The 26,255-nt window shown below is 35.0% G+C and overlaps 4 protein-coding genes across 4 annotated transcripts; all 4 read right to left on the bottom strand. All coding sequences in view use genetic code 12, as the record gives it.

Moving 5' to 3' along the window:
* Positions 1 to 305: 305 nt before the first annotated feature.
* On the bottom strand, positions 306 to 2,096 carry DASC09_004590 (retropepsin-like aspartic protease/reverse transcriptase; the record flags this gene model as incomplete). Its single annotated transcript, XM_064994062.1, has 1 exon — positions 306 to 2,096. The coding sequence occupies one exon, from the start codon at positions 2,094 to 2,096 to the stop codon at positions 306 to 308; it is 1,791 nt and encodes a 596-aa protein (XP_064850134.1).
* Positions 2,097 to 15,451: 13,355 nt separating this feature from the next.
* DASC09_004580 (uncharacterized protein) lies at positions 15,452 to 15,757 on the bottom strand (the record flags this gene model as incomplete). Its single annotated transcript, XM_064994061.1, has 1 exon — positions 15,452 to 15,757. The coding sequence occupies one exon, from the start codon at positions 15,755 to 15,757 to the stop codon at positions 15,452 to 15,454; it is 306 nt and encodes a 101-aa protein (XP_064850133.1).
* Positions 15,758 to 15,902: 145 nt separating this feature from the next.
* On the bottom strand, positions 15,903 to 16,367 carry DASC09_004570 (uncharacterized protein; the record flags this gene model as incomplete). The annotated part of the gene is made up of 1 exon (XM_064994060.1): positions 15,903 to 16,367. The coding sequence occupies one exon, from the start codon at positions 16,365 to 16,367 to the stop codon at positions 15,903 to 15,905; it is 465 nt and encodes a 154-aa protein (XP_064850132.1).
* A 37-nt stretch (positions 16,368 to 16,404) lies between these two features.
* DASC09_004560 (DNA polymerase) lies at positions 16,405 to 18,825 on the bottom strand (the record flags this gene model as incomplete). The annotated part of the gene is made up of 1 exon (XM_064994059.1): positions 16,405 to 18,825. One exon carries the CDS (start codon positions 18,823 to 18,825, stop codon positions 16,405 to 16,407), a length of 2,421 nt encoding a protein of 806 aa, XP_064850131.1.
* Positions 18,826 to 26,255: the final 7,430 nt, after the last annotated feature.

The raw sequence follows: 26,255 nt of genomic DNA, 5'->3' as shown, positions 1-26,255 counted from the left end.
ATCTAGGATGGATTTGAGCAAGGAGTGTGGGATACAAGTTCGGGTATCCTTGTAAAGGATACGGTGATCAGTGTCAGTGTAGAAACCAGCTTTGTCAGGAACTGTTGTGGCTTTCTTGAAAATTTCCTTGAAAAATGGATCCTCTTTGTAGTCGTTTGGTTTAATTTGATATTTTGAAGGATCAATAGCGACTTCAGTGGAAGGGTGAGCTGTAGTATTATTCGCATGAAAACATGACGGTTGGTAATTGTCATAGCGAGAGAGGAAATCAGCGGAATCGTTCTTAAAACCAGGTAAGAAATGGATCATGAGACAGAGAGAATTTCTGAAAGCCAGCGGTGATGTTTTGGTTCAGGGGTTTCACTCTGAAAGATCTGGGAGAGCGGACGATGATCGGTATAAATGTGGGTGGTGAACGGGTTGTTGGCAAGAAAGAAGGAGTACTTGCGAACAGCAAACTTGATAGCATAAAGTTCCTTTTCGGTCACGGTCCAGTTAACCTGGAAAGGATTGAGTTTCATGGAGCGGTATTCAATGGGGAACTCTTTACCATCAAAAGATTGCCAAAGGGTGGCACCAACTGCATACTGACTTGCGTCAGTGGTGATCTTGAGCGGTTTACTTGCGTCAAAAGGATGTAGGGCATGTTGGTCAATTTCTAGCTGTTTGAGTTTGTCGAAAGACTCCTGGCATGCGGAGGACCAGTGGAAATTTATAGCTTTCTTTAGCAACTCGGTAAGAGGAACAGTCATTGCAGTGTAGTTAGGAATGAACTCGTTTATGTATGCAAGGTGTCCTAAGAATTGTTGGACTTGTTTCTTGGATGTGGGGACGGGGAAGTTCTTAATCTTGGTGCTAGTATCCTCGGTAGGGGCAATGAGGATATGATTACCGTCGACATAGAGAGTGTGTCCTATCCAATCGAGTTTCTGAGCGGCGAAGACGCATTTGTCACTATTGATGCGAAGTTGATGCTCGTGAAGGGTTTTCATAACTGCTTCTAGATGACGGATATGCTCTTCCTTGGAATCGGAGAAAATCAAAATATCGTCTTGGTATAGACGAATGTATTCGGAATGGCTGTGGAGAAGCTGTCTGAGATAACGGGAGAAGACTTCAGGGGCATTAGCAATACCAAAAGGCAAAACATTCCAATAATAATATCCGAAGGGAGTACGAAAAGTGGTGCAATGAGCCGTGGATGGATCAAGTCTGATATGATGAAAAGCAGAACTTAAATCAAGGGTAGTCATGTAACGGCCCTTAATATTAGCGACTAATTCGTTAAATTTGGTAACCGTGGGTGGAATGGTTTCAGTGATCGCGTTGAGTGGTCGGTAATCGATAACCATACGTTTTTCGGTGGTCCTAGGTTTTCCAACGAAGAAGGGAAGGCAATAATGATTGGTTGGTTCTGTTTTGACGATGAGATTGCGACGTTGAAGCAGATCGACTTCTTCACGAAGTTGGGCTTGGAGATAGTGATCCAACAGGTAAGGCAGGCGTGGAGGGATGGAAGACAAAGGACTGGTAAGGTTGAATTTGTATGCGTGACTGTTAAGTTCAGGCAACTGAAATTCACCGGTTGTAACATAAGTGTCAACAAGACTAGTGATACGTGTGTCTGGAAGAGGGACAATCGGAGGATTAAAAGTGTTAATGAAATCCTTCCCGCAGATGATTAAATCGTCTTGTGGGACAATCTGGAAAGTGTGTTGACAGAGGGAATCGGCGTCTGTTAAGAAGAATTTGATTCTAGTGGTCTGGTTGGGGAACTCAACAGTACCCACGATAGTGCCCACTGAGATTTGGGGATGGTCTTTATTAGTGAAGGTAATTAGGCCGTGTTGATCAACGATATTGCGACTGATAAAGGAGGCATTGCTACCGTTGTCGACAAGAGGACGGAGGGTTTCGCCGGAGGCGAGCTGTAACGCAGTATAATCTAAATCAGTGGATGAGGTGTTGGCTGCAAAGAAATTCTTGATAGGCGCTTGGTGATGTTTGCTTCTGGATTTGTTTTTCGTGTTAGACCAAAGGTGGTTGAAGTATTCGTGAGCGTCGGGATATTTTTGAGATGGGATTGGCCTGGTCATTTGTCTGAATAGATGGCGGAGTCGCAGGTTCTTAGGGATAGCTATGCGAGTGAAAGCTGTGACAGAGTAAATGGATAGAGCTGGAGTTAGGGCTGCGAGCTCGATTAATTTGTAGAGTTCTTCTTCAGTAATTGAAACGGAGTTAGCGCATTTCTTAAAGGCTAGGCTGACGGAGTGAGCTTCCTCGTTGATAGCTTTGCGCGAGTTCTCCCATCCTAAAGCTCGAAGTTTAAATTCGGTAACGTCTTGGACTGGGTTAGGGTTGAAGAAAGTATTAAAGAAAGGTTGATGCAGAGAGTTAAGAGTTTGCAAGGAACGAATGAGACGACCAATCTGGAGAGGTTTCCGCCTGATTTTAGGAAGGACTTCGTTTAAGAACTGGTTAACTGCAATGTTCTTCAGCGCGTCGGTTGGTATGGAATATCTGTCGAACTTGTAGTGGACTTTAGGGTCTTCTGAAGCGATTGTGGCTGAAAAATCAAATTGGTTCCAGATGTAGTTAAATGGAGTGATCAAGGTGGAGAGTGATGTTGAAGGCCTTTTAAGAGAGCGACGTGGCTCAAGCTCAAACGATTGGTGAAGATGGTAACTGGTTCTTCTGTCAGCGGGTGGAGGATTAGCGATCTTTGACCAACCGGCAATACGTGTTGAAGTTTTGTAACCCTAGTTACAGTAGTCATTACCAATAACAAATACTATCAAACTATCCTTGTTATTATTCTTATTCTTCTTAACTAACTAAATTATATAAAGGACAAACTCAGACTATGGGGGCATGGCCCATATTTATATTAATCTCAATGTGTTCTAGAAGGTTCCATAAGCTCTAGAATGCTCCATGGAATTCTAGAAGGTTCCATGAGTTCTAGAAGGTTCCATGAACAATGACTAACCACATAACTTTGGATTGCCAACTCAACACCCTCTCTCAATTCAAAGTCTCCATACCACAGAGCCTTCTCAACTCCAAGAATTGAGGGGCAGCAAGACCTTTTGTAAACATATCAGCAATCATAACACCAGTGCTCAAGTACTCCAAATTGATAGAGCCAGATCCAATGTGGTCCCTGATAAAGTGAGTCCTGATGTCAATGTGTTTGGTGCGATGATGGAAAGCTGGATGCTTTGCCATCTCAATACACCCTTGGTTATCATCAAACATCCTCACTGGACCAGTATTGATCCCAAATTCCTTGAACACTTGCATTAGCCATAATGCTTCCTTGACTCCTTCACTTAGTGACATGTATTCAACCTCTGCCGTAGAAAGAGCAACAGTAGCTTGCTTCTTAGATCTCCATGTGATTGCACCATTGGCATATTTGAACACAAACCCAGTAGTAGACTTTCTGTCTGACTTATCTCCAGCCCAGTCAGCATCACAGTATCCAAGAAGCTCACCGTTATCATTATTGCCAGCCTCATATCTTATTCCCAAATCTTTGGTTCCTTTCAAGTATCTTAAAACTCTCTTTGCTGCCTTATAATGCACCTCCTTTGGTTCCTTGAGGTATCTGGATAGAACACCGACGATATAGCTGATATCGCTTCTAACAGTATTAGCAGCAAACAATAATTTTCCAACCAAAGATCTGTAAGCTGTGGCATCACAATCCTCAGCACTGTTGTCCACCAAGGTGAGCTCCTGACCAGCAATAGTAGGCGTCTTATCTGGGTTGCAATTCTCCATTCCAAATTCCTTTAACATAGAGCCAATATAGTCTTTCAAGCTCATGTTTATACCTCCATTATCTTGCGAGATGTTGATACCCAAAAATTTCCTGACTATTCCCAAGTCCTTCATCTTGAAGACATTCATCAATTCACTTTTCACTTTCCTGATGGCAAAATCTGAGGTACCAGTTATCAATAAATCATCAACGTAAAGCGCAACCATCACAAAAGACTTTTCGGATTTCCTTGAATATAGACAATATTCAGCACCGTTTCTGACAAAACCAAGCGACGACAAAACACTGTGGATTCTTTCATTCCACACCAAGGGAGCCTGTTTCAAACCATACAAGCTTTTCTTCAATCTCAAGACACTGGTTTCCCTTCCTTTAACCACATACCCTTCTGGTTGAGTCATGTATAATTCTTCCTGAAGAGATCCGTTGAGGAATGCAGTTTTCACATCCATCTGATGAACTGCCATTCCATTCTTAGCTGCAATACTCAACATCAACCTGATAGATTCATAACGCACCACAGGTGAGAATGTCTCATTGTAGTCAATACCCTTCACCTGTGTGAATCCTCGAGCAACAAGTCTTCCCTTGAAGACTCCGTTATCTTTCTTTGCAAAGACCCAACGACATGTAATTGGCTTTCTTCCTTTCGGCAACTCGACCAATTCATAAGTGGAATTCTCCTTGTGAGCCGCAATTTCTTCGTCACAAGCGCGCTTCCATTCTGCACTTTCGTTGCTCTTCATGGCTTCCTTGTAGTTTTCAGGAACATCAGTTCCTCCAGATATAGCGTCGGCTTCACCAGCCATGAAGCATGTAGCAACGTAATTCACAGGTTTGTATTCTAACAACTTGCTTTTGGTATCATCATTCAGTTCTGATTCTTCATCACAATCACTTGGCTCTTCAATATGAGGCTCAATTTTCGAAACCACCAAGTCATCATTGCTACTGCCATTTGGAACAAACGAAGTCAACTCTTCTGAATTTCTTGTATTCCTGAACTTCTTTCTTTGTGGTTTCTCAGTAACACTTTCCCTCTCTGAATCTGAGCTGAATGTGTCAGGCTGTTCTTCTATTTCAGCCAAAATACCAAATGGGTTTCTCTTAATTTTACCCCTGCTTTCCTTGACTCTAGAACCTGATGATCTTTTTCTTTTCGTAGCAGTAACCAACTGAAAAGCATCATCATAAACTTTTGAGGGAATCAATTCTCCATCCCCATGCTCCTTGGTTTCAACCATAGTCATTTCAACATCCTTGGTAGACCCATCTCTTTCAGCTGGAGCTTCTTCACCAAATTCACTCATATCCGATACCATACTTTCATCATCAACTGAGATCCGAGACGCGGTTTCATCTTCATGGTATCCTGAACTATTCACCCTGCTGATATCAACATCAACCAATTGCTCATCCGTAATAATTGGAGCAGCAGATATTCCACCAACACGACCGCCGCCACCACCGCCTCCGCCAGAAACTCTATTCTCTTCTCCTGGTATAGCAGTGGAAGACACTTTCACATCTTGATAATAATACCTTGACTCATCGAAGTTGACTTGGGTAGCAGTTATAATTCTGTTGGCTTCAGGATCAAACATCCTGTAGGCACACCGGTTTCTATCATAACCAAGCATGATGCACATTTTCGAAGTAGCACCAAATTTTCCATACCTCAACTTCTGAGGGACAACAACATATCCAAGGCAACCAAAAACTCTAAGATGATCCAATCCTGGATTGTAACCAAACCACCGACAATATGGTGTCCGAAAACCAATTATTCTCGAAGGTGTTCTATTGATCAAGTAAGCAGCAGTACGAACGCCTTCGGACCAGAATTGGGCAGGCATAGAAGCCCCAGTAAGCAACGATCTCGTTTTATCCTGGAGCGTTCTATTCATCCGCTCCGCAGTACCATTCTGATAACTATGGTGTGGGACGGTCAGCTCGTGGGCAATCCCTTTGCCTCTTAAATACTCATGAAGCTCAATAGTTACAAACTCGCCACCATTATCGGTTCTTATGGTACCAACTTTGAACTCTTTTCCTTGTGATTTGAACATCGTTTCAGCATAGTTGATGAAATCAATAATCTGAGAGGTACATTCTGACTTATGGGTAAGGCATGTTGAGTTGGCAATCCAAAGTTATGTGGTTAGTCATTGTTCATGGAACCTTCTAGAACTCATGGAACCTTCTAGAACTTATGGAACCTTCTAGAATTCCATGGAACATTCTAGAACTCATGGAACCTTCTAGAATTCCATGGAACATTCTAGAACTCATGGAACCTTCTAGAATTCCATGGAACATTCTAGAGCTTATGGAACCTTCTAGAACCCATTGAGATTAATATAAATATGGGCCATGCCCCCATAGTCTGAGTTTGTCCTTTATATAATTTAGATAGTTAACAAGTAAAACAAGTATAACAAGGGAATAAATATTATTGAATATTATTGTTATCAATGTCTTTTGTAACTAGAGTTACAAAGCTACAACAAGGCATCTAACCTCTACCCACCTAGAATAACCATCAACTATGGTGAGAAAATACTTTGCCGAATCAACAGAGCCATAACTAAATGGACCACAAACGTCCATATGCAATAATTGTAAAGGTCTCTTTGGTTTGGAACCTTGACCATTCTTTGGCTTTCTCACAACGCCTTTAGTGGACAAGCAACAGTCACAAATAATGGTGCTGTTAGTTCCACTAATTTTCCCTTTTACCAACTTGAAAATATTATTAAACTTCTGCATGATGTTTGCACTAGGGTGGCCTAGCCGCTCATGCCAGAGGCTACCCTTGTCGGTACTCTTAAACGCAACACCATTAGTTTCGGTAGATAATCTGTAAAGCCCATTCATCAGAGGATCCTTGGTACCAATAACCTTCATTTCCGGATACATTTTCACTTTGTTTCCTTCAAACAATAATTTCGCACCATTCAGAGTAGCCTTGGAAACTGAAATCAAGTTGGCTTTTGAGTCTGGAACATAATAAGCATCTTTGATTTCAATATTGGTATTATCACGTAATTTGAACTCCGCAGACCCAATACCTGCAACAGCAACACCACCGCCATCAATCCCGGAGATCTCTCCTCCAAACGGTCTGATCGTCTTGAACAAGCTCTTATTGTTTAAGATATGTTGCGAGGCACCTGAATCAAAATACACCCTGGAGTTGTTACCATGCATTCCCATAAATGCATACCACGATGGTGATGGGTTTCTACCATCTCCAATCAACTTTTGTGCCTTTGGTGATTTGCAGTCTCTTTTAAAATGACCAGGCTTTCCACAATTGAAACATCTATATTGTTTCTTAACTGCAAACACCGGCTCAGTGTTATCAACATTAGCAGACCCAATAGATTTATCTCCAATAATCTCTCTTGTTAAATCTTGAACAAGACCGAGATCAACATTACCAACTGTTCTGCCGTTTCTAGATTCATACGCAGTCATGACTTCTCTAGAAAGGCTGTTACCAAATCCAGCCTTTTGACCTAAGCCCAAAAATAACGCACAAAGGACCGTGGTTCCGTCCATCTTACCAACCGTGTTTTTAAAATGATTAAAAGCATCAATAAAGTGTTCCACTTTTCCTTCTTTAGTTTTCAACCATTTGTTGTCCATTAAATCACAAATAATTCCCACAGCATTGGTAACAGTCAAAGTACCATAGGCCTCCTTGTTGAGTTGACAATCCAAAGTCTATATTGGGTTTTGTACAGATGGCTTAACGGTTAACACGGGTATCAATGTGTTGAATAGATCCCGGGTTCGAGTCTCGGATAAGACGGTTTATTTACCATGGCTGAGCAATATATAATCTGCATGTGATTATGACTCAGCCTAATAATTAGTCATTGTGCATATGATTAATCATCTAGAATGTTCTAGATGGATGTATGATTACAAATCATATATATTGGTCTTATTATAAATATGGGGCCTCTCCCCATAGTTTAAGTTTATATTTTGTTATTTAAATAGTTAGTTAGTTAAGAAGAATAAGAATAATAACAAGGATAGTTTGATAGTATTTGTTATTGGTAATGACTACTGTAACTAGGGTTACAAAACTTCAACAGGTTATGAGTTCAAATGCTCTTACTTCGTTTGCTGCTGATGAAAAGTTGAAAGGTTCATCAAACTTCTATGATTGGTTCACATTGATCAGTGTCAAGATGAAGATGAAAGGTCTTGGGTTATATGCTTATTTGATCAATGGGGAAACTGGAACTGATGGTCTGGAAGACCTCAACGAAGTTGCGCAATTGGTTGCTGCTATGGATGAAATTATTTCTACAGTTGTTTTCAATAGTATCACAGGCGCTGCGTTAACTAAGGCCTCGGAATTCGATGGTACTGGCAGAAACTTGTTTATGTTTCTCAAGGAGTGTTGAAGTTTTGTAACCCTAGTTACAGTAGTCATTACCAATAACAAATACTATCAAACTATCCTTGTTATTATTCTTATTCTTCTTAACTAACTAAATTATATAAAGGACAAACTCAGACTATGGGGGGCATGGCCCATATTTATATTAATCTCAATGGGTTCTAGAATGTTCCATGGAATTCTAGAAGGTTCCATAAGTTCTAAAAGGTTCCATGAGCTCTAGAAGGTTCCATGAACAATGACTAACCACATAACTTTGGATTGCCAACTCAACAATACGTGGGAAAACAAACCACGTGAAGAGTTGGTAAATTCCGAGCGCGATAAACGGGTGCTGATGAATAAATTGTGTGAAAAAACGAGTTAGAGAGTACACTGTATAGTACCATGGTTGATGAAACGGGGTAACGAATTGCCAAATCCAAACTTGAACTACTGAAAAGTAAGGAATTTGGTGGAAATCGATGACTTCGTCCAAAGTTGAGTATAAAACTGAGCTAATGGTGTAAATATTAGCTAACCAGTGGTTGGAAAACGAACAGAGAACACTGAAGAAAGTGCTGAGGACAGGCATGGTGAATAAGTACTGGAAAGTGTTATTCTCGTTATACCAGGCTTCGATGACTGGATCAGCGGTATGGTTAGTGTTTGGCTCTGGAGCACTGGAAAAGGTAGCTTTAGCAGCGGCGATAGCACTTGTGGTAATAATAGCAGAAACAGCCAATTGAGTAACAGTCTGGGAAGTGGTCGCGGTAGACTTTTTGTGGTAAGGCTTGTTTTGGGTCAGCATTATGATATCTTTGTACTTGTTCAAAGAGAGAGCGACTATCAGGTAAAGGATTCCTCTGTGGTAGTTAACGATGGTTTAAAGTAAGCGATAGCGTTTTGGTACGACCTCCATGTAATGGTTTAGTTGGGTAACATAGTAGTTAAAGTATATTAAAGAAGAATAAAAACTAAAAGGAATAGATGAAGTAAGCTTTTTATAGGTGAGAAAAGAAAGTAAGACTTACCTAAAAGGGAACTCAAAGGAAAATAAAAAGGTAGTCGGAGATAAGGAAAGGAGTTAAATAAAGAAGAGAGAAGAAAAGATAAGAACAATAAAAAGAAAGAGAAAGAAAAGTAAGAAAGTGTCTAGATCATTACAAAGACCAATATATATGATTTGTAATCATACATCCATCTAGAACATTGTAGATGATTAATCATATGCACAATGACTAATTATTAGGCTGAGTCATAATCACATGCAGATTATATACTGCTCAGTCATAGTAAATAAACCGTCTTATCCGAGACTGGAACCCGGGGTCTATTCAACACATTGCTACCCGTGTTAGCCGTTGGGCCATCGGTGCAAAACCCAATATATGACTTTGGATTGTAAACTCAACATAGCGCATTAACACTCGCATGTATCAAAAGATCGACCGCTATCTATGCTATCAACGCAAACTCTCACGCCTAAGATATCACAACCAAATTGATTGGAACACATCAATTAACAACTTGATTTATATCATTACTACTGGGAGCTGAATAGTCGATCTAAACAAAAAAGAAAAAAAAAAATTAACAAAAAAGAAAAAAAAAATTAACAAAAACAATAACAAAAAAACATTTTATTTCAATACTAATAATTATACTAAAGGGTTTCACCATATTGTAATGATCTAGACACTTTTTTACTTTTCTTTCTCTTTCTTTCTTTTTATTGTTCTTATCTTTTCTTCTCTCTTCTTTATTTAACTCCATTCCTTATCTCCGACAACTTCCTTATCTCCGACCACCTTTTTATTTCCCTTTGAGTTCCTTTTTAGGTAAGTCTTACTTTCTTTTCTCACTTATAAAAAGCTTACTTCATCTATTCCTTTTAGTTTTTATTCTTCTTTAATATACTTTAACTACTATGTTACCCAACCAAACCATTACACTTATGATATGGTTTTCCCTAACATATATAATGAGCATTAGCTTATAAGATTTTACATAGATATGTATAATTATATATTTATTAATATATCGAACTTTGAAGAAAAAAAGAAATATCTCTTACATATTTGGTGACAGTAAAATTATACTCTTTTTATCAGGATCGTATTTATGTAAATCTAGATGTTTTATTACTGAAAACTATATGCATGGCAAATTTTTACACGGTCAGCTTTATATAGACCTATGTAGATGCAAAATATGGTAGCCAACCACACGAGTAGGTTGGTAAAAACTAACATCTTCCCTTGATGTAAAAAATGAGTCGGGTAAAAAGAAATACAAAAACAATTCCGATACCGGGAGTCGAACCCGGGTTTGCTCGGTGAAAGCGAACCGTGCTAGCCGTTACACTATATCGGAATTTATGTTGAGTGTTACACTCTGCTTCTTGTCGATGATTGTTCTCGACCAAGAAGATTTTCAAACTACATTAAGTAGTTTATGAGATATATAGTTATATAATTAATTAATATATTGAATTTTGTCTTTAAAAAAAAAAAGATTCCTAACGAGGAGCTTAAAAATCGTTACATTTATGGTTACTTGGAAATGGAACCAGGAAAACAAATCCCGGTTATTCACCAAGACAACATTGTTTCTAAAGTCATTACTAAATGCTTACACTGTATCAATTGTGGTTCAAGAGAACACACCAGATACAATTGCAAGCAAGCATTACATTCACTAATAAAGCATCAGAATTAGGGAAAAGCCGGAGATTGGATAGGTTCTATATCACTGGGAGCTTCTTAAAAAACAAAGAAAACAAATGGAATATGACACAAACAAATCATTTTGGGAAAAGATCCACACATGATTCAGTTACAGTGGAGTTGACTTTAACTTCATCCAAGGCTTACTATAATATGAAGAGATATAGATTGACCGACAGAATCATTAATGTTCTCAGGCACCAATCTATAAATGAAGATATCCAAGGAACCGATGAATTAATAATTGATATTAAATGCAAAGCAGAAAAACTCAAACACATGTTGAAAAAAGTGAAAGTGCCTGAACTTGATAAAGTGACGGAATATTATCAACATATTAACCAAGTTTTCCACCAATATCAAGAACAACGCCCAATAAAACAGCTAAAAGATGTAGAAGGGTCACTAGTTCAATCTCATGAAGAGATAATGAAAATAGCAACTGAATATTATATGGACTTGTTTGATGGAACCAGAGGAACAAAGGACACAAAAAAAATACATAAATATCTTCAGGACGTGATTCCAACCCAAGGAATATCTCCTGAAGAGAAGAGAAAAATGGATTCCTCCATAACAATGGAAGAACTCAAACTGGCAATTGATTCGGCAAATTTGAAGTCCACACCGGGCATAGATGGAATCCCATACAAATTTTATAAGGAATTATTTCCCCAAATCAAACACATCCTTCTTCAAGAATTTAACCACATTCTAACTGAAGGAAATTTACCATTCCACTACCGAACTATACTCTTTAACATCATACCAAAGCCTGGAAAGTCAAAAGAAAACATTGGAAACTATAGGCCGATAGCCCTTATCAACACTAATCTTCGATTATTATCCACAATAATTAATAATAGGTTGTTGAAGCACTTGCGCGATATCATAGGGGAAGATCAAGCTGGTTTTATTCCAGGCCGGTCATCGTTCTCCAACATCACCATTTTCAGAGAAATGTTAGATAGTCTAATTCATCCAAAAGATAAAACGCATATAATACCAAATCCACAAAAGCTGATACTAATTGTGGATTTGGAGAAAGCGTTCGATAGGATATCTCACGAATATATGGAACAACTATTGTCCCATTTAAATTTTGGAAAAAAATTAGCCAAGTTAATCATCAACATCCTCAAGCAGACAACGGGATCCTTATACATCAACAACATGACCGGCCCATTATTCAATTTAAAAAATGGTACCCTCCAAGGTAATCCGTTTTCCCCTTCATTATTTGCATTAGCAGTAGAACCTTTACTACGATCTATCAAACAGAATACCAGAGGCCATAGTTACCAAGGAGATTTGATACCTGAAGCATATAGCAGTCAACATTATCTTGCTTTTGCTGATGATTGTTGTAGTTTTGTAACTCTAGTTACAAAAGACATTGATAACAATAATATTCAATAATATTTATTCCCTTGTTATACTTGTTTTACTTGTTAACTATCTAAATTATATAAAGGACAAACTCAGACTATGGGGGCATGGCCCATATTTATATTAATCTCAATGGGTTCTAGAAGGTTCCATAAGCTCTAGAATGTTCCATGGAATTCTAGAAGGTTCCATAAGTTCTAGAAGGTTCCATGAGCTCTAGAAGGTTCCATAAGTTCTAGAAGGTTCCATGAGCTCTAGAAGGTTCCATGAACAATGACTAACCACATAACTTTGGATTGCCAACTCAACAAATACAACCTTTGACAGAAATTGCCCCAATGAACGAAATATTAAGCCCTCTGGTTACGGGAACAGTAAGAACTGCTTTTTCACCCACAGCAGACCATCCATACTCACGCCGCATACTGATATTGAAACCTGCTTCGTCGATGAAAATACAGTTTTGACTAAAGTCGAGCTTGTCTTTATACTTCTCTGCCCACTCGAGTCTCTGTTTCTTCAATTCCTCCAGACTTCTTCTCAAAGCCCATTTAGAAATACGTTTGAGACTTAGCTTACAGACCTTGGTTACAAAGTTATAGATTGTTGTAGCCTTGGCTCTTACATTGGTGAAGGCTTTCTTGAGTCTCTCCAACATAAAATCGAGAGTCACTGTAGCATCTTCCTTTATCAATTTTTGAAGGAATTCCTTATGTTCATCAGTGAGAAGGGGTTTACGACCTCTTTTCTTTATTGGCTTCGAGATACCATTTAATTCATTCACAAGTATTTTGTTCCACTTTCTTTTCCATGTGTAAGCAGTTTGCAAAGGTATATCTTCTAATTTTGCAGCCTTGTAAGCTGATACACCTTCTTCCATGACCAAGTGCCAAAATCTTTGTTTGACAGCTTGATTATAATACCGGTACGAACCTCTATATCTTCGTTCTTTCATTTCTGTTTCCATCTTAGCATCTTCTTCTTCTTCGAAAATAGGATCAATTTCCATAATACCAGGTTTTTCAAAATGCTTATAGTCACTGTAACTAAAGCAAGCTTCAACTGGTGCTATTTCAGACTCTAAAGTCATTTCACTGGGTTCAGCATAGAATCTATTACCTAGGCCATCAACATACCCATCAGTTAGTAGCTTGGCTTTCAAGTCCATACTTAGTTTTGATGGTAAAATCTTATGCTTTTTTTTGTAAGTAATCTGGTGATCACATAAAGACCGAATTGAATGTCAAAAGTGGGAATTCATCATCTTAAATGGAGAACAGCTCCTACCATACATTCGTTCCCATTTCTTGAAAACCGTAATCACGTGCTACTATTAATATTATTATAGATATCCGGTTTTATAGAAAGTAGCACAGAATTAAGGAAAAAATGAGTATAATTTGATTAAACTGAGTAGCTTAGAGGCTTATAGAGCCAGTCACATAAAAAAAGAAAGGAATTAATATGAATTTTATATACTGTTGGTATGAATAATTGAAGTGCAATAGTATGAACTATTTTTCTTAGATGGTCTGAATAAATCCCGCTGCGGTGGTACGAAAAATACCGGGGGTCGGTATGAATTATTTTTTGCCACTGGTATGAACATTTCCGGTGGGTGGTACGAATAAAAAATGAAAACACTGTATACTTTAGATAGAAAACAAGTATAACAAGGGAATAAATATTATTGAATATTATTGTTATAATATCTTTTGTGACTAGAGTTACAAAACTACAACACTATCTATTTAGAACCATCATCATGCCAAATAACAACAGAGCAATATCCCCCACAATTTTTTTTCTTTTTTTTTTTTTTTCTTGCTCAATGTTGACCGTATCGGCATCTAAAAATGGCCGGAGTCCCGGCCATTTTTCACAATAAAGTAATGCCCTAAAACCCTATTATACCGAAATAGAATTTATTAGAAATGGTAGAAAAAGGCTAATATGATCCGTATAGATATATTATTTATCAAAAATCTGTCAAAATTTATTTTTTTGCCCAATGGTAAAAATCGGTCAATTCACAAAATATTATTTTATCATACAAATATATTTAAACAATTAAGGTAAAAAGTATTTTTTATTTGATTTATTTATTTTTTATAAAATGGAATCTTTTTATGCTGTTAGTGGTGATTATAAAAATTTTATAAAATGTTTTGATACTAAAAATGATTCTTTAATTGAAATTAATAAGTTAACTTGGGAGGTTGCTTTTGGTTGTTGTTTGAATTTTGAATTTGCAAAAAACATTAATAAAAATAATGATATTTATAAGTGTAAACCTTTAAAAAGAATTTTAACATCTTGTTACTTATCTAATGATTATTTTATTAAAGAAATGATTAAAAATTATCCTCCTTATTATTTAACCTTCCCTAAAATTATAAATGATAATATTTTTTATAAATTATTTATTGATTTTAATCAAGAATTAAACATACAATTATCAGTAATTTCAATAATAAAAAATAAAATTGATTATTTTATTAAATTAGACCCTATAGCTTCAATTTTAGTTTATTCTTTTTCTAAAAAATATAATAGACAAATTTGTATTAATCAACAAATTTCTAAATCCATGTTTAATTTAAAATTCAGTGATAAAAATTTATTTTGTATGGATAAAGAATTAGAAGAAAAATATTATAATAAAGAAATAAATACTGATTTTTATTTTCAATATTTTAATTATGAAATGATAAATTTCCCTTATTTTTATGATTCTTTTCCTGAATATTTTAATGAAAATTGTTTTGGGTTTTTAGGTTTAGATTATATTAATTTTTATGATTTATATAATTCTGCATATAATTTTAATAATTTTAATAATGTAATTATAGATGATAATTTGTATAATAATTTAATACAAACTATTTATATTTCTAAAAATTTAAATGATTTCTCTTTTTATCAATGTAATTTAGCTTTATCTAAATTAATAATTATGCATGTTGATTTAGATATAAAAATAGTAGATAAATATGCTCCTTATGATTTATGTAAAGAACCTACTTTTAGATACGATGTTTTAAAAAATAAGTATAAAAATATAATAGAAGATATAGAAAAAGCTGAAAATAAATATAAAATTAGTTTTAGAAAATATAAACTAGATATATGGAAATAGTTTTTATATTAATCTATACCTAATTTAAACATATTAAAAGAATTCCTAGGACTACGTTCTTTAATTAATAGGTTATTGACTCCTTGTAATATTTTTTCATTATTAGATTGAATTAGATCAATCAATCTCAGATCAATTGATCTAATTATTTCTTTAATTTTTATATCAATATATTGTTTAATTTCATTAATTATAGATCTATGTTCTTCTAATCTTTGTTTATGAAGTTTACCATTTTTATGATAACGCTGAGGATCATGATATCCACACCACTTTTGATTAGGTTTATACTTACAGTTCAATTGTTCACACATTTTTTCTTATAAATTAAGCTGTTCATATATTTTGATCTAGATCAATCTTTATAATTAATAATCTTTTACAGTATAAATAAGTTTTAAAAAATTCGACTAGTCAAATTTCCGCGCCTCACACCGGGCGCGTTGAAATTTGACAGGCCTAAGTCATTTTTAAGTTCTTTTGTTCTATATAACCTCTAACAGATCCCCATTCTCTTCTAAATTTAAGAAACTCTACTACTGCTTTTTTATCTTCTAATAAATGAGTATATAAATCAGGAGTAATATATTGTAATGGCACACCTTTAAATCTTTTCTTATATCTAATTTCATCATCTACTATATAAGATCCCATATATTGTTTTTTACCAGTACATACAAGTTGAACAAATTTATGTTCTAATTCTAATTTACCCATTTCATCTCCAATAATTTCAGAATTAAGATCAAAATCTTTTTCATAAACACATAAACTATCTGTATCACTATACAAACATCTAGCATTAGGTTTAGCTCCTTTCTGCCATAATTTTTTCATATGTAATCTAGCATAACTTAAAGTAAAAACTCCATTTTGAATAGGTTTACCTCCTTGATCTTTATCTGTTTTATCATTAATCAACATATATTCAGTATCCCAAATTATATGTCCTTCCTTATTTTCAGCATCTTGTATATTCATTATCTATCCATTTTTGAGCAAATTTACCCCATAAACTATTCATAATAATTTTGATAACTTGTCTTTTAACCTGATTATTTTCATTTTCAAATTGTAATTTATATTTATACAACACTTGTTCTATATAATTTTTAAATATCTTACCTTTTGATCTCCATTCATAACCATGTAAAATTTTTATATCATGTCCTTCTTCTAAACCTATATCAATATCTATTGATGTATACCATGCCTCATATTCTATAGTACTATCTAATTTATAAACTACTTTATTATTATATCTAATAGGGAAGAATTCTTGTTTATGTTGTTTATTAGCTTTTATCTTACAATAATAAACTCCTAATTTATTGATATTTCTATCTTTAACTCTAAACATTTTACCATAAGGTTGATCATAATATGCCATAGCTGCAGGATATAAAGATTTGACATCTAAACATAAAACATTATCATGAACACCATTTTCACTAATACATCTTCCTCCAATTAATGCCTCTCTAATATTTAAATAATCTTCCTTAACTGGATGATACAACTTAATATCAGGATCAATAAATGCTTCAAATAATTTAAATGATAATCCAGCCAAAGTTTTAGTTTGATCTACTATATGAGCTCCAAAAATGTCAAAGGTAGTATATTTAAATTTAAGCCATACATTAGCTAAAACAATAACATCATTCATACAATAATCTTTAGCCCATTCAATCAATTTTCTAGACTCTTCATGAGAATCATATCTAATAAAATGTTGAGCAGTAATAATCATCTTTTGTTTTTCTATATGAGAATCAATAATTGTATCAACAGATTTCCATTTATTAAATACTTTTTCAAGATCTTCTCTAGATTTAATTTCATGATGAGGAAAATCTGTCTTACCTCCTTCCACATCAAAAGCTTTAGATGCATTAGCTAAACTGCATAATAAAAAGCTATAACTATCTTTAACATAAAAATTGACTTCATTATGAGTAAATTCAAAACTAATAAAAGCATTATTTCTCATTAAAATATTTTTAATAGCTGCTGGATTATACATATTAGAAATAATATAATGAAAATCATAATTACCTCCATTATGAGCAATTAATTCAATTGACTTAATTTTTAAATCTTTAGCTATATCAGAAATAGTATCTATAATTTTAAACACACAACTCTCTCCTTCTTCTTGAATAGAAAATTCAATTTTATTATCAAGAATAAAACAACCACAAGCAAGATAAGGTATATGTCTTTGATCTTTTTCTACTTTAGGATCAAAATAACATTCTATATCAAAACATACTGTGATTTTCTTAGTTTTATTTCTAAATCTTAAAGGAGAAAAAGTAGTGAACTTATTAGTAAATTTTTGTGCTCTTAATTTATGCATAACTCCAATATGTCCATTATGACTTAATAAATATTTAATTGTTGGATTAATAACATTAAACTCTTTAATAGGACTATTAGGATCAATTCTAAGATCATAAAAATTTTTAATATCTTGAATATTCTTAATATGGTCAGCTAAATTAAATATTAAAACATGGTTATTAAAATGATTAGTAATATCAGTTAAAGTTTTAGCATCTAAATTTTTATCTAAGAATCTACCACATTGCTGCACACAATCAGAATCATCAGTATTAGCAGTAAATAATTGAAAACACAGAAATTTTAAATTAGTATCAATATTCTCTCCCCATTTAGTATGATCTTTAGGAGATGGGAAATATAAAGATGTAAAATAAAGAACTGTATTACATTGATTTTGTTCAGTGGAAAATAAATATTGATAATGATATTGTTGATTACTAAATAATTCAATTAAGTCATCAAACCTTTTACATAAACTATTTAAATCTTCTTCTTCTTTATCTAAATGAATAAATTGAGTGCGTGTTGATCCTACTACTGTGTCATTATTAAAAACTCTAAAATAAGCATAACTTACCGGTAATTTTTCAAAAGGTGTATAAGTATAAGATTCTTTAATAATTTCATGAATTCTATCTTTTAATCCTAAAATTTGTTCTTTATGAAACCCTAAAATTCTACCTCCAAGAAGTAAGTTAGGATTAGACAATTCTAAAGAATCTTCTTGAAAACCTAATGAAACAGATTTAAATTTATGATAAGTTTTAACATAACCAATATCTTCTTCATTGAAATTATATCCTTTAGCTAAAATAGCTGATGAAATCTTTTTAGCTTTTTCTTTTCTTTTAATTGTTTCTTCTTTAACTAATTGCTCAAATTCTGTATTTAAAATTTGTCTTTGTTGTTCAATTAAACCATCTTTAGCTACTTCTGGAAAAGAATTGAAAATATCTTTACCAAATTGTTCTTCTAATTCAGAAATTGCTATATTAAGATTCCTGCTGTATTGTTTTTGTCTCCAATAATCCATTTTAAGTTATTAAAATTTATTATTATATGAAAATAAGTAATCATATAAAAAATGATTTATAAAGAAAATAATGAGACTTTTAATGAAGAAAAAATTCTTAAATTACATATAAATTGTTACTTTGGAGAAAAAGAAAATGTAGAAAAAGAAATAAATATTGATTTAATTAAAAATTTTAAAGAAACCTTATGTTATTGTTTATCTGAAGGAATCAAAAGAAATTTTGAATTTGCTGAATATTGTAAGAAAAACTTTTATTTTGAAGATCATGAATATAAAAATTCTTTGACTATAAGTTATATATTAAATGGTGAATGGGATGATGATTTAGTTTTAGATATCAATGAAATAATTTGTGAATTATATAAAATTAAAAAAGAAGAAATATTAGCATTAATAAAAATTGAAAAATTGAAAGATTTGTTAGCTTATTTATGTATATTAAAAGAAGAAAAAGAAATATTTAAACTTATAAAAAATCCAAAAATGATTTGGCAAACTGAAATATTAATTAAATGTTTAAATTTACCTAATTATTTTGATAATGATATTGTTTATGATGAAACAATAAATTTTTCATGGTTACCTATAAAATTTAAAGAATATAATAGTGATGAATTATATCCTGAAATATTTGAGAGAAAAATAAATTATAAAAATATTAGAGAAATAAATTTTTACAAAAATAGTGATGATTTAACCGATTTAACTAATATAAAAGGTATAGAAAAATATATAATGTATAACAAAATAGAAATAAGTAAAAAAATAACTAAAAACGGTATAAAAAATGATGTAAGAATAGCTAAAATAGCTAAAAAGAAAAATGTTTATTTAAATGAACATTGTAGCAAATTCTGTTCAATAGATGAAGAAATTATGGAAGATATAATAATTAATATAAAACCTTTTTTAATTTACTTAAATATAGGATATTCTTTAAAATATATAGAAAATTATGACGAAAAATATAAATGGTTAATTATATATACTAATATTTTGTCTGATGTTATTATTAAAAAGAATTTAATAGAAAACGAAGAATTTGTAGAATATAATTGTTTAAAAGCTGCTTATATGGTATGTAGAAAAACAAATATAAAAAGATTAGATATGATATTACAAAAAACTAAAAAATGTTACAAATTATTCGATATAGATAAATCAGAATTTTTAAGTGAAAAAGAAGAAATTAATATAGAAAACATTAAATTTAACAAAAAATTTGATGTGAATACATATATTTTTGAAAATTAATTTGGTTAAATTATTTTTTAAAACCAAAATGGTAAAAATTTGAAAAATGGACTGTTTTACCATCTTTACCATTTGACCAAAAAATAAATTTTGACAGATTTTTGATAAATAATATATCTATACGGATCATATTAGCCTTTTTCTACCATTTCTAATAAATTCTATTTCGGTATAATAGGGTTTTAGGGCATTACTTTATTGTGTAAAAATGGCCGGAGTCCCAAAAATGGCCGGAGTCCCAAAAATGGCCGGAGTCCCGGCCATTTTTGTTCTACTTTCAAACTGGATTATTCTATAATATATATATACCCCCTCAATTTTTTTTTTTTCCTTTATCTCTTCTCTTGCTCTTGTTTATGAATTATTCCTTGAAAAGTGGTCATAACATCCTTCTTCTTCTTCATTTCCCGTAATCTTTGATCCCACCGGTTATTCACGTACAGTTAGTTGGCTTGCATGAAACCTCATCACACCGCCTGGAATGGAGGAGGGGGTCTCCAACATGAATATACAATATATTACCATTGCCTGTAATGGTTTAGTTGGGTAACATAGTAGTTAAAGTATATTAAAGAAGAATAAAAACTAAAAGGAATAGATGAAGTAAGCTTTTTATAGGTGAGAAAAGAAAGTAAGACTTACCTAAAAGGGAAATAAAAAGGTAGTCGGAGATAAGGAAGTTGTCCGAGATAAGGAAGTTGTCCGAGATAAGGAATGGAGTTAAATAAAGAAGAAAGAAGAAAAGATAAGAACAATAAAAAGAAAGAAAGAGAAAGAAAAGTAAGAAAGTGTCTAGATCATTACAATTGCCCAATTAACAAGCGTTTCAATCAATCAATATAAAAATAATAATAAACCGTTGGTAATACTTACTGGGCAGAAGTCTGGTGTAGATATGGGTTGGGAGAGAGAGAAAGACAGACAAATGGCCACTTCCCAAACCGTTGCCATGCAGTAACATGAACCTGTCATGTCTTGTCTCTCTCGACGTCATATTTATAAAACTCCATTAATTTTCCCAGGGGTGGAGAGATTGTTTTTTTTTTTTTTTCTTTAATGTTTGGAAATCCCCTTGAAATAAACCAAACAACCAACGTAATGTTAATTTATCTTAATCCCGAGAAATAATTTGAGCCAATTATGCTTATGTATATATATATATATATTACATATACACCTACACCGATAAAAATAAGGAAAAAATGTTGGCAGAACACATGGGTTCTGAAAAGAAACAAACTATTCTTGAGCTGGATCGCTCTGAAGATATTTTACGACCTCGGTGAGGATCGAACTCACGATCTTGCGATTAACAGTCGCACGCCTTAACCAGCTTGGCCACGAAGTCTGTGTTATATTATCGGATCATGGTTGAGTTGAGTCCTGGTTACCAACGGGATGGTACCGTTTTTTTTTTTAAAAAAAAAAAAAACCATAGACCTGCGCTGGGTGGCGTAGTGGGCAGAACCATAGACTAAGAAAGGTTCGCGTGTTCGAACCCCGCTCGCGGCATTAACCACCAGGTCACGTTCAGTACGCTAACTGAGTAAGGAGTAATACCACTCTGAAGGTAAGATACAAGGGGGTTTTAGTGAGTAAAAATCTCACACTACCGGTAAGGTTGCGTCGCTGGTGTCTTTCGAAGATTTCCTCCTCCCTGGCTAAAAAAAAAATAGTGACAGGTTGCTACAAGTCAAAAACATTGCATTTTCCAACCCAAACTCCCGGGTTACCAAAAATATTGGGAGAAAACGGACACCAAATAAGTCGCCATAGCTGCGCATAATTGATCATAATAACCGTACATAAAAAGTGCGATGACCTATATAGCTCTTAGTAGTTAAATATAGGGACTTTAAAAAAAAAAAAAAAAACCATGCGAAACCATGATCTACATTACCTCATCGAAGTATTACCTTATGTTCCATCCCTTATCTGTTAGTCCTTTATTGCGGGAATGGGTCCAACACCCCATTATTAGTTTTAACCATTTTATTTATTTAAGGATTCAACATTCCTCTTGTTTTCACCTTTATTTAGTTTAAGAAAAGGATCATCTTTGTGATCACCCAATTTGAATCTTCTTGGTCGAGAACAATCATCGACAAGAAGCAGATTGTAACATCTGGTAGCACCACTAGGTTTAAAATGAATAACGCGGAACGCGAAAAGTTGTTGTTGAACAACATGCCGGTCTACGACGGATCCGACGACCTATCATTGATTCTCTCTTGGATGGATCACTTTAAGATTATTATGCCCAAACTATCCGGATCCCGAGAGGAAAAACTCCTTTTGATTTCGGTGAAACTCCGGGGGGATGCGATGACTGTTGTAGTTTTGTAACTCTAGTTACAAAAGACATTGATAACAATAATATTCAATAATATTTATTCCCTTGTTATACTTGTTTTACTTGTTAACTATCTAAATTATATAAAGGACAAACTCAGACTATGGGGGCATGGCCCATATTTATATTAATCTCAATGGGTTCTAGAAGGTTCCATAAGCTCTAGAATGTTCCATGGAATTCTAGAAGGTTCCATGAGTTCTAGAAGGTTCCATAAGTTCTAGAAGGTTCCATGAGTTCTAGAAGGTTCCATGAACAATGACTAACCACATAACTTTGGATTGCCAACTCAACACCCTCTCTCAATTCAAAGTCTCCATACCACAGAGCCTTCTCAACTCCAAGAATTGAGGGGCAGCAAGACCTTTTGTAAACATATCAGCAATCATAACACCAGTGCTCAAGTACTCCAAATTGATAGAGCCAGATCCAATGTGGTCCCTGATAAAGTGAGTCCTGATGTCAATGTGTTTGGTGCGATGATGGAAAGCTGGATGCTTTGCCATTTCAATACACCCTTGGTTATCATCAAACATCCTCACTGGACCAGTATTGATCCCAAATTCCTTGAACACTTGCATTAGCCATAATGCTTCCTTGACTCCTTCACTTAGTGACATGTATTCAGCCTCTGCCGTAGAAAGAGCAACAGTAGCTTGCTTCTTAGATCTCCATGTGATTGCACCATTGGCATATTTGAACACAAACCCAGTAGTAGACTTTCTGTCTGACTTATCTCCAGCCCAGTCAGCATCACAGTATCCAAGAAGCTCACCGTTATCATTATTGCCAGCCTCATATCTTATTCCCAAATCTTTGGTTCCTTTCAAGTATCTTAAAACTCTCTTTGCTGCCTTATAATGCACCTCCTTTGGTTCCTTGAGGTATCTGGATAGAACACCGACGATATAGCTGATATCGCTTCTAACAGTATTAGCAGCAAACAATAATTTTCCAACCAAAGATCTGTAAGCTGTGGCATCACAATCCTCAGCACTGTTGTCCACCAAGGTGAGCTCCTGACCAGCAATAGTAGGCGTCTTATCTGGGTTGCAATTCTCCATTCCAAATTCCTTTAACATAGAGCCAATATAGTCTTTCAAGCTCATGTTAATACCTCCATTATCTTGCGAGATATTGATACCCAAAAATTTCCTGACTATTCCCAAGTCCTTCATCTTGAAGACATTCATCAATTCACTTTTCACTTTCCTGATGGCAAAATCTGAGGTACCAGCTATCAATAAGTCGTCAACATAGAGGGCAACCATCACAAATGACTTTTCAGACTTTCTTGAGTACAAACAATATTCAGCACCGTTTCTAACAAAACCAAGAGACGACAATACACTGTGGATTCTCTCATTCCACACCAAGGGAGCTTGCTTCAATCCATATAAGCTTTTCTTCAATCTCAAAACCATTGTTTCTTTTCCCTTAACCACATACCCTTCCGGCTGTGTCATGTATAATTCTTCCTGAAGAGATCCGTTGAGGAATGCAGTTTTCACATCCATCTGATGAACTGCCATTCCATTCTTAGCTGCAATACTCAACATCAACCTGATAGATTCATAACGCACCACAGGTGAGAATGTCTCATTGTAGTCAATACCCTTCACCTGTGTGAATCCTCGAGCAACAAGTCTTCCCTTGAAGACTCCGTTATCTTTCTTTGCAAAGACCCAACGACATGTAATTGGCTTTCTTCCTTTCGGCAACTCGACCAATTCATAAGTGGAATTCTCCTTGTGAGCCGCAATTTCTTCGTCACAAGCGCGCTTCCATTCTGCACTTTCGTTGCTCTTCATGGCTTCCTTATAATTTCCAGGAACATCACTTCCACCAGCCAAAGCAGCAGCTTCACCAGCCATAAAACAAGAGGCAACATAATTCACAGGTTTGTACTCTAACAACTTGCCTTCGGCATCATCATTCAGTTCTGATTCCTCATCACAATCACTTGGCTGTTCAACATGTGGCTCAATTTCCGAAACCACCAAGTTGTCATTGCTACTACCATTAGGAACAAAAGAAGTAAGCTCTTTTGAGCTACTATCGTTTCTGTATTTCTTCCTTTGTGGTTTCTCAATAGCAATTTCCCTCTCTGAATCTGAACTGAATGTATCAGATTCTTGTTCAACTTCTGCCAAGATCCCAAATGGATTTCTTTTAATCAAACCTGTACTTTTCTTGGGTCTAGAACCCGATGATCTTTTCCTTTTTGTAGCAGTAACCAACTTGAACTCTTCTGAAACCATCCTTGATGGGATTAACTCTCCAGTGGCATCCTCATCATCGTCTATGATTCTCATTTCCACGTCTTTGCTTGAGGAAACAGTGGACTCTCTTTCTGAATCATCCAAATCGGAAACCATTCGTTCATCATCAACCGAGATCTCACTTGCAACATCCTCTAAGTCTGGATCACTTATAACAGGGCCTGGTGCAACGCCACCAGCAAAACCCATACCACCAGAGCTGCTTACCTTAGCAATCTCTCTATCCACATCAGTGACTCGCTTCACATCCTGATAGTAATATCTTGACTCATCAAATCTGACCTGAGTCGCCACAATAATCTTGTTGGCAGCAGGATCAAAAATTCTGTACGCACAGTGATCTCTATCATACCCGAGCATCACTCCAACCTTGGCGGTAGCATCAAATTTTCCATTTCTCAAACTGTTTGGTATAACCACATATGCAAGGGAACCAAAGCAGCGAAGATGGTCAAGGCCCGGCTTGTAACCATACCAACGACCATATGGTGTGTGGAAATTAATAACGCGGGATGGCGTCCTGTTAATCAAATAAACAGCCGTGCGGACACCTTCAGACCAAAACTGAACCGGCATAGAAGCCCCAATAATTAAAGACCTAGTTTTGTCTTGAATTGTCCGATGCATTCTTTCAGCAACACCATTTTGATAACTACGGTGTGGCACAGTCAACTCATGGGCAATACCTTTGCTTCTCATGAAATCATGCAACTTTCCTGTAACAAATTCACCACCATTATCAGTGCGGATAGTTCCCACGGTAAACTCTTTTCCCTGAGACTTGAACATTGTTTCGGTGTATGTAATAAACTCAATAATCCTGTCAGCACACTCTGACTTGTTTTTCAAACACTTGACCTCCACAAACTTGGAATACCCGTCGACAATAGTGAGAAAATATTTGCTCGAATCAATAGACCCATAATTGATTGGGCCACACACGTCCATATGCAACAATTGTAAAGGCTGTTGTGGTTTAGCACCCTTGCCGCTCTTTGGTCTTCTGGTAACCCCTTTACTTGTCAAGCAGCTTTCACATAACTGCACAGAATCTTCACTGTAAAGTTTACCTTTCACCAAATGAAACATCAGATTGAACTTGTTCATAATATTCATACTGGGATGGCCTAATCTCTGGTGCCACAACCCGCTCTTATCAACACTGTTAAATGCCACACCATCGACACTGGTGTGCAAAGCATAAAGATCACTCATAACTGGATCTTTAACAGCAACCACTTTCTTTTCAGGGTACATTTTCACCTTGTTTCCTTCAAATAATAATCTTGCACCATTCAGAGTAGCCTTGGAAACAGAAATCAAATTGGCCTTTGACCCTGGAACATAATAAGCATCCTTGATTTCAATACTGGTGTTATCACGTAACTTAAACACCGCAGACCCGATACCTTGAACCTCGAGAGAACTACCATCAATACCTGAGATCTCACCAGAAAAAGGACCAATGGTTTTAAACATCTTTCTGTCATTCAAAATATGTTGCGAGGCACCAGAGTCAAAGTACACTCTGGAGGCCC

This window comes from Saccharomycopsis crataegensis (genome assembly GCF_037102585.1).
Source record: "Saccharomycopsis crataegensis DNA, jcf7180000000072, whole genome shotgun sequence".
NCBI lineage: Eukaryota > Fungi > Ascomycota > Saccharomycetes > Ascoideales > Saccharomycopsidaceae > Saccharomycopsis > Saccharomycopsis crataegensis.
The sequence above is the reverse complement of the archived record's forward strand: the minus strand, read 5'-3'. Positions and strand labels throughout refer to the sequence as shown.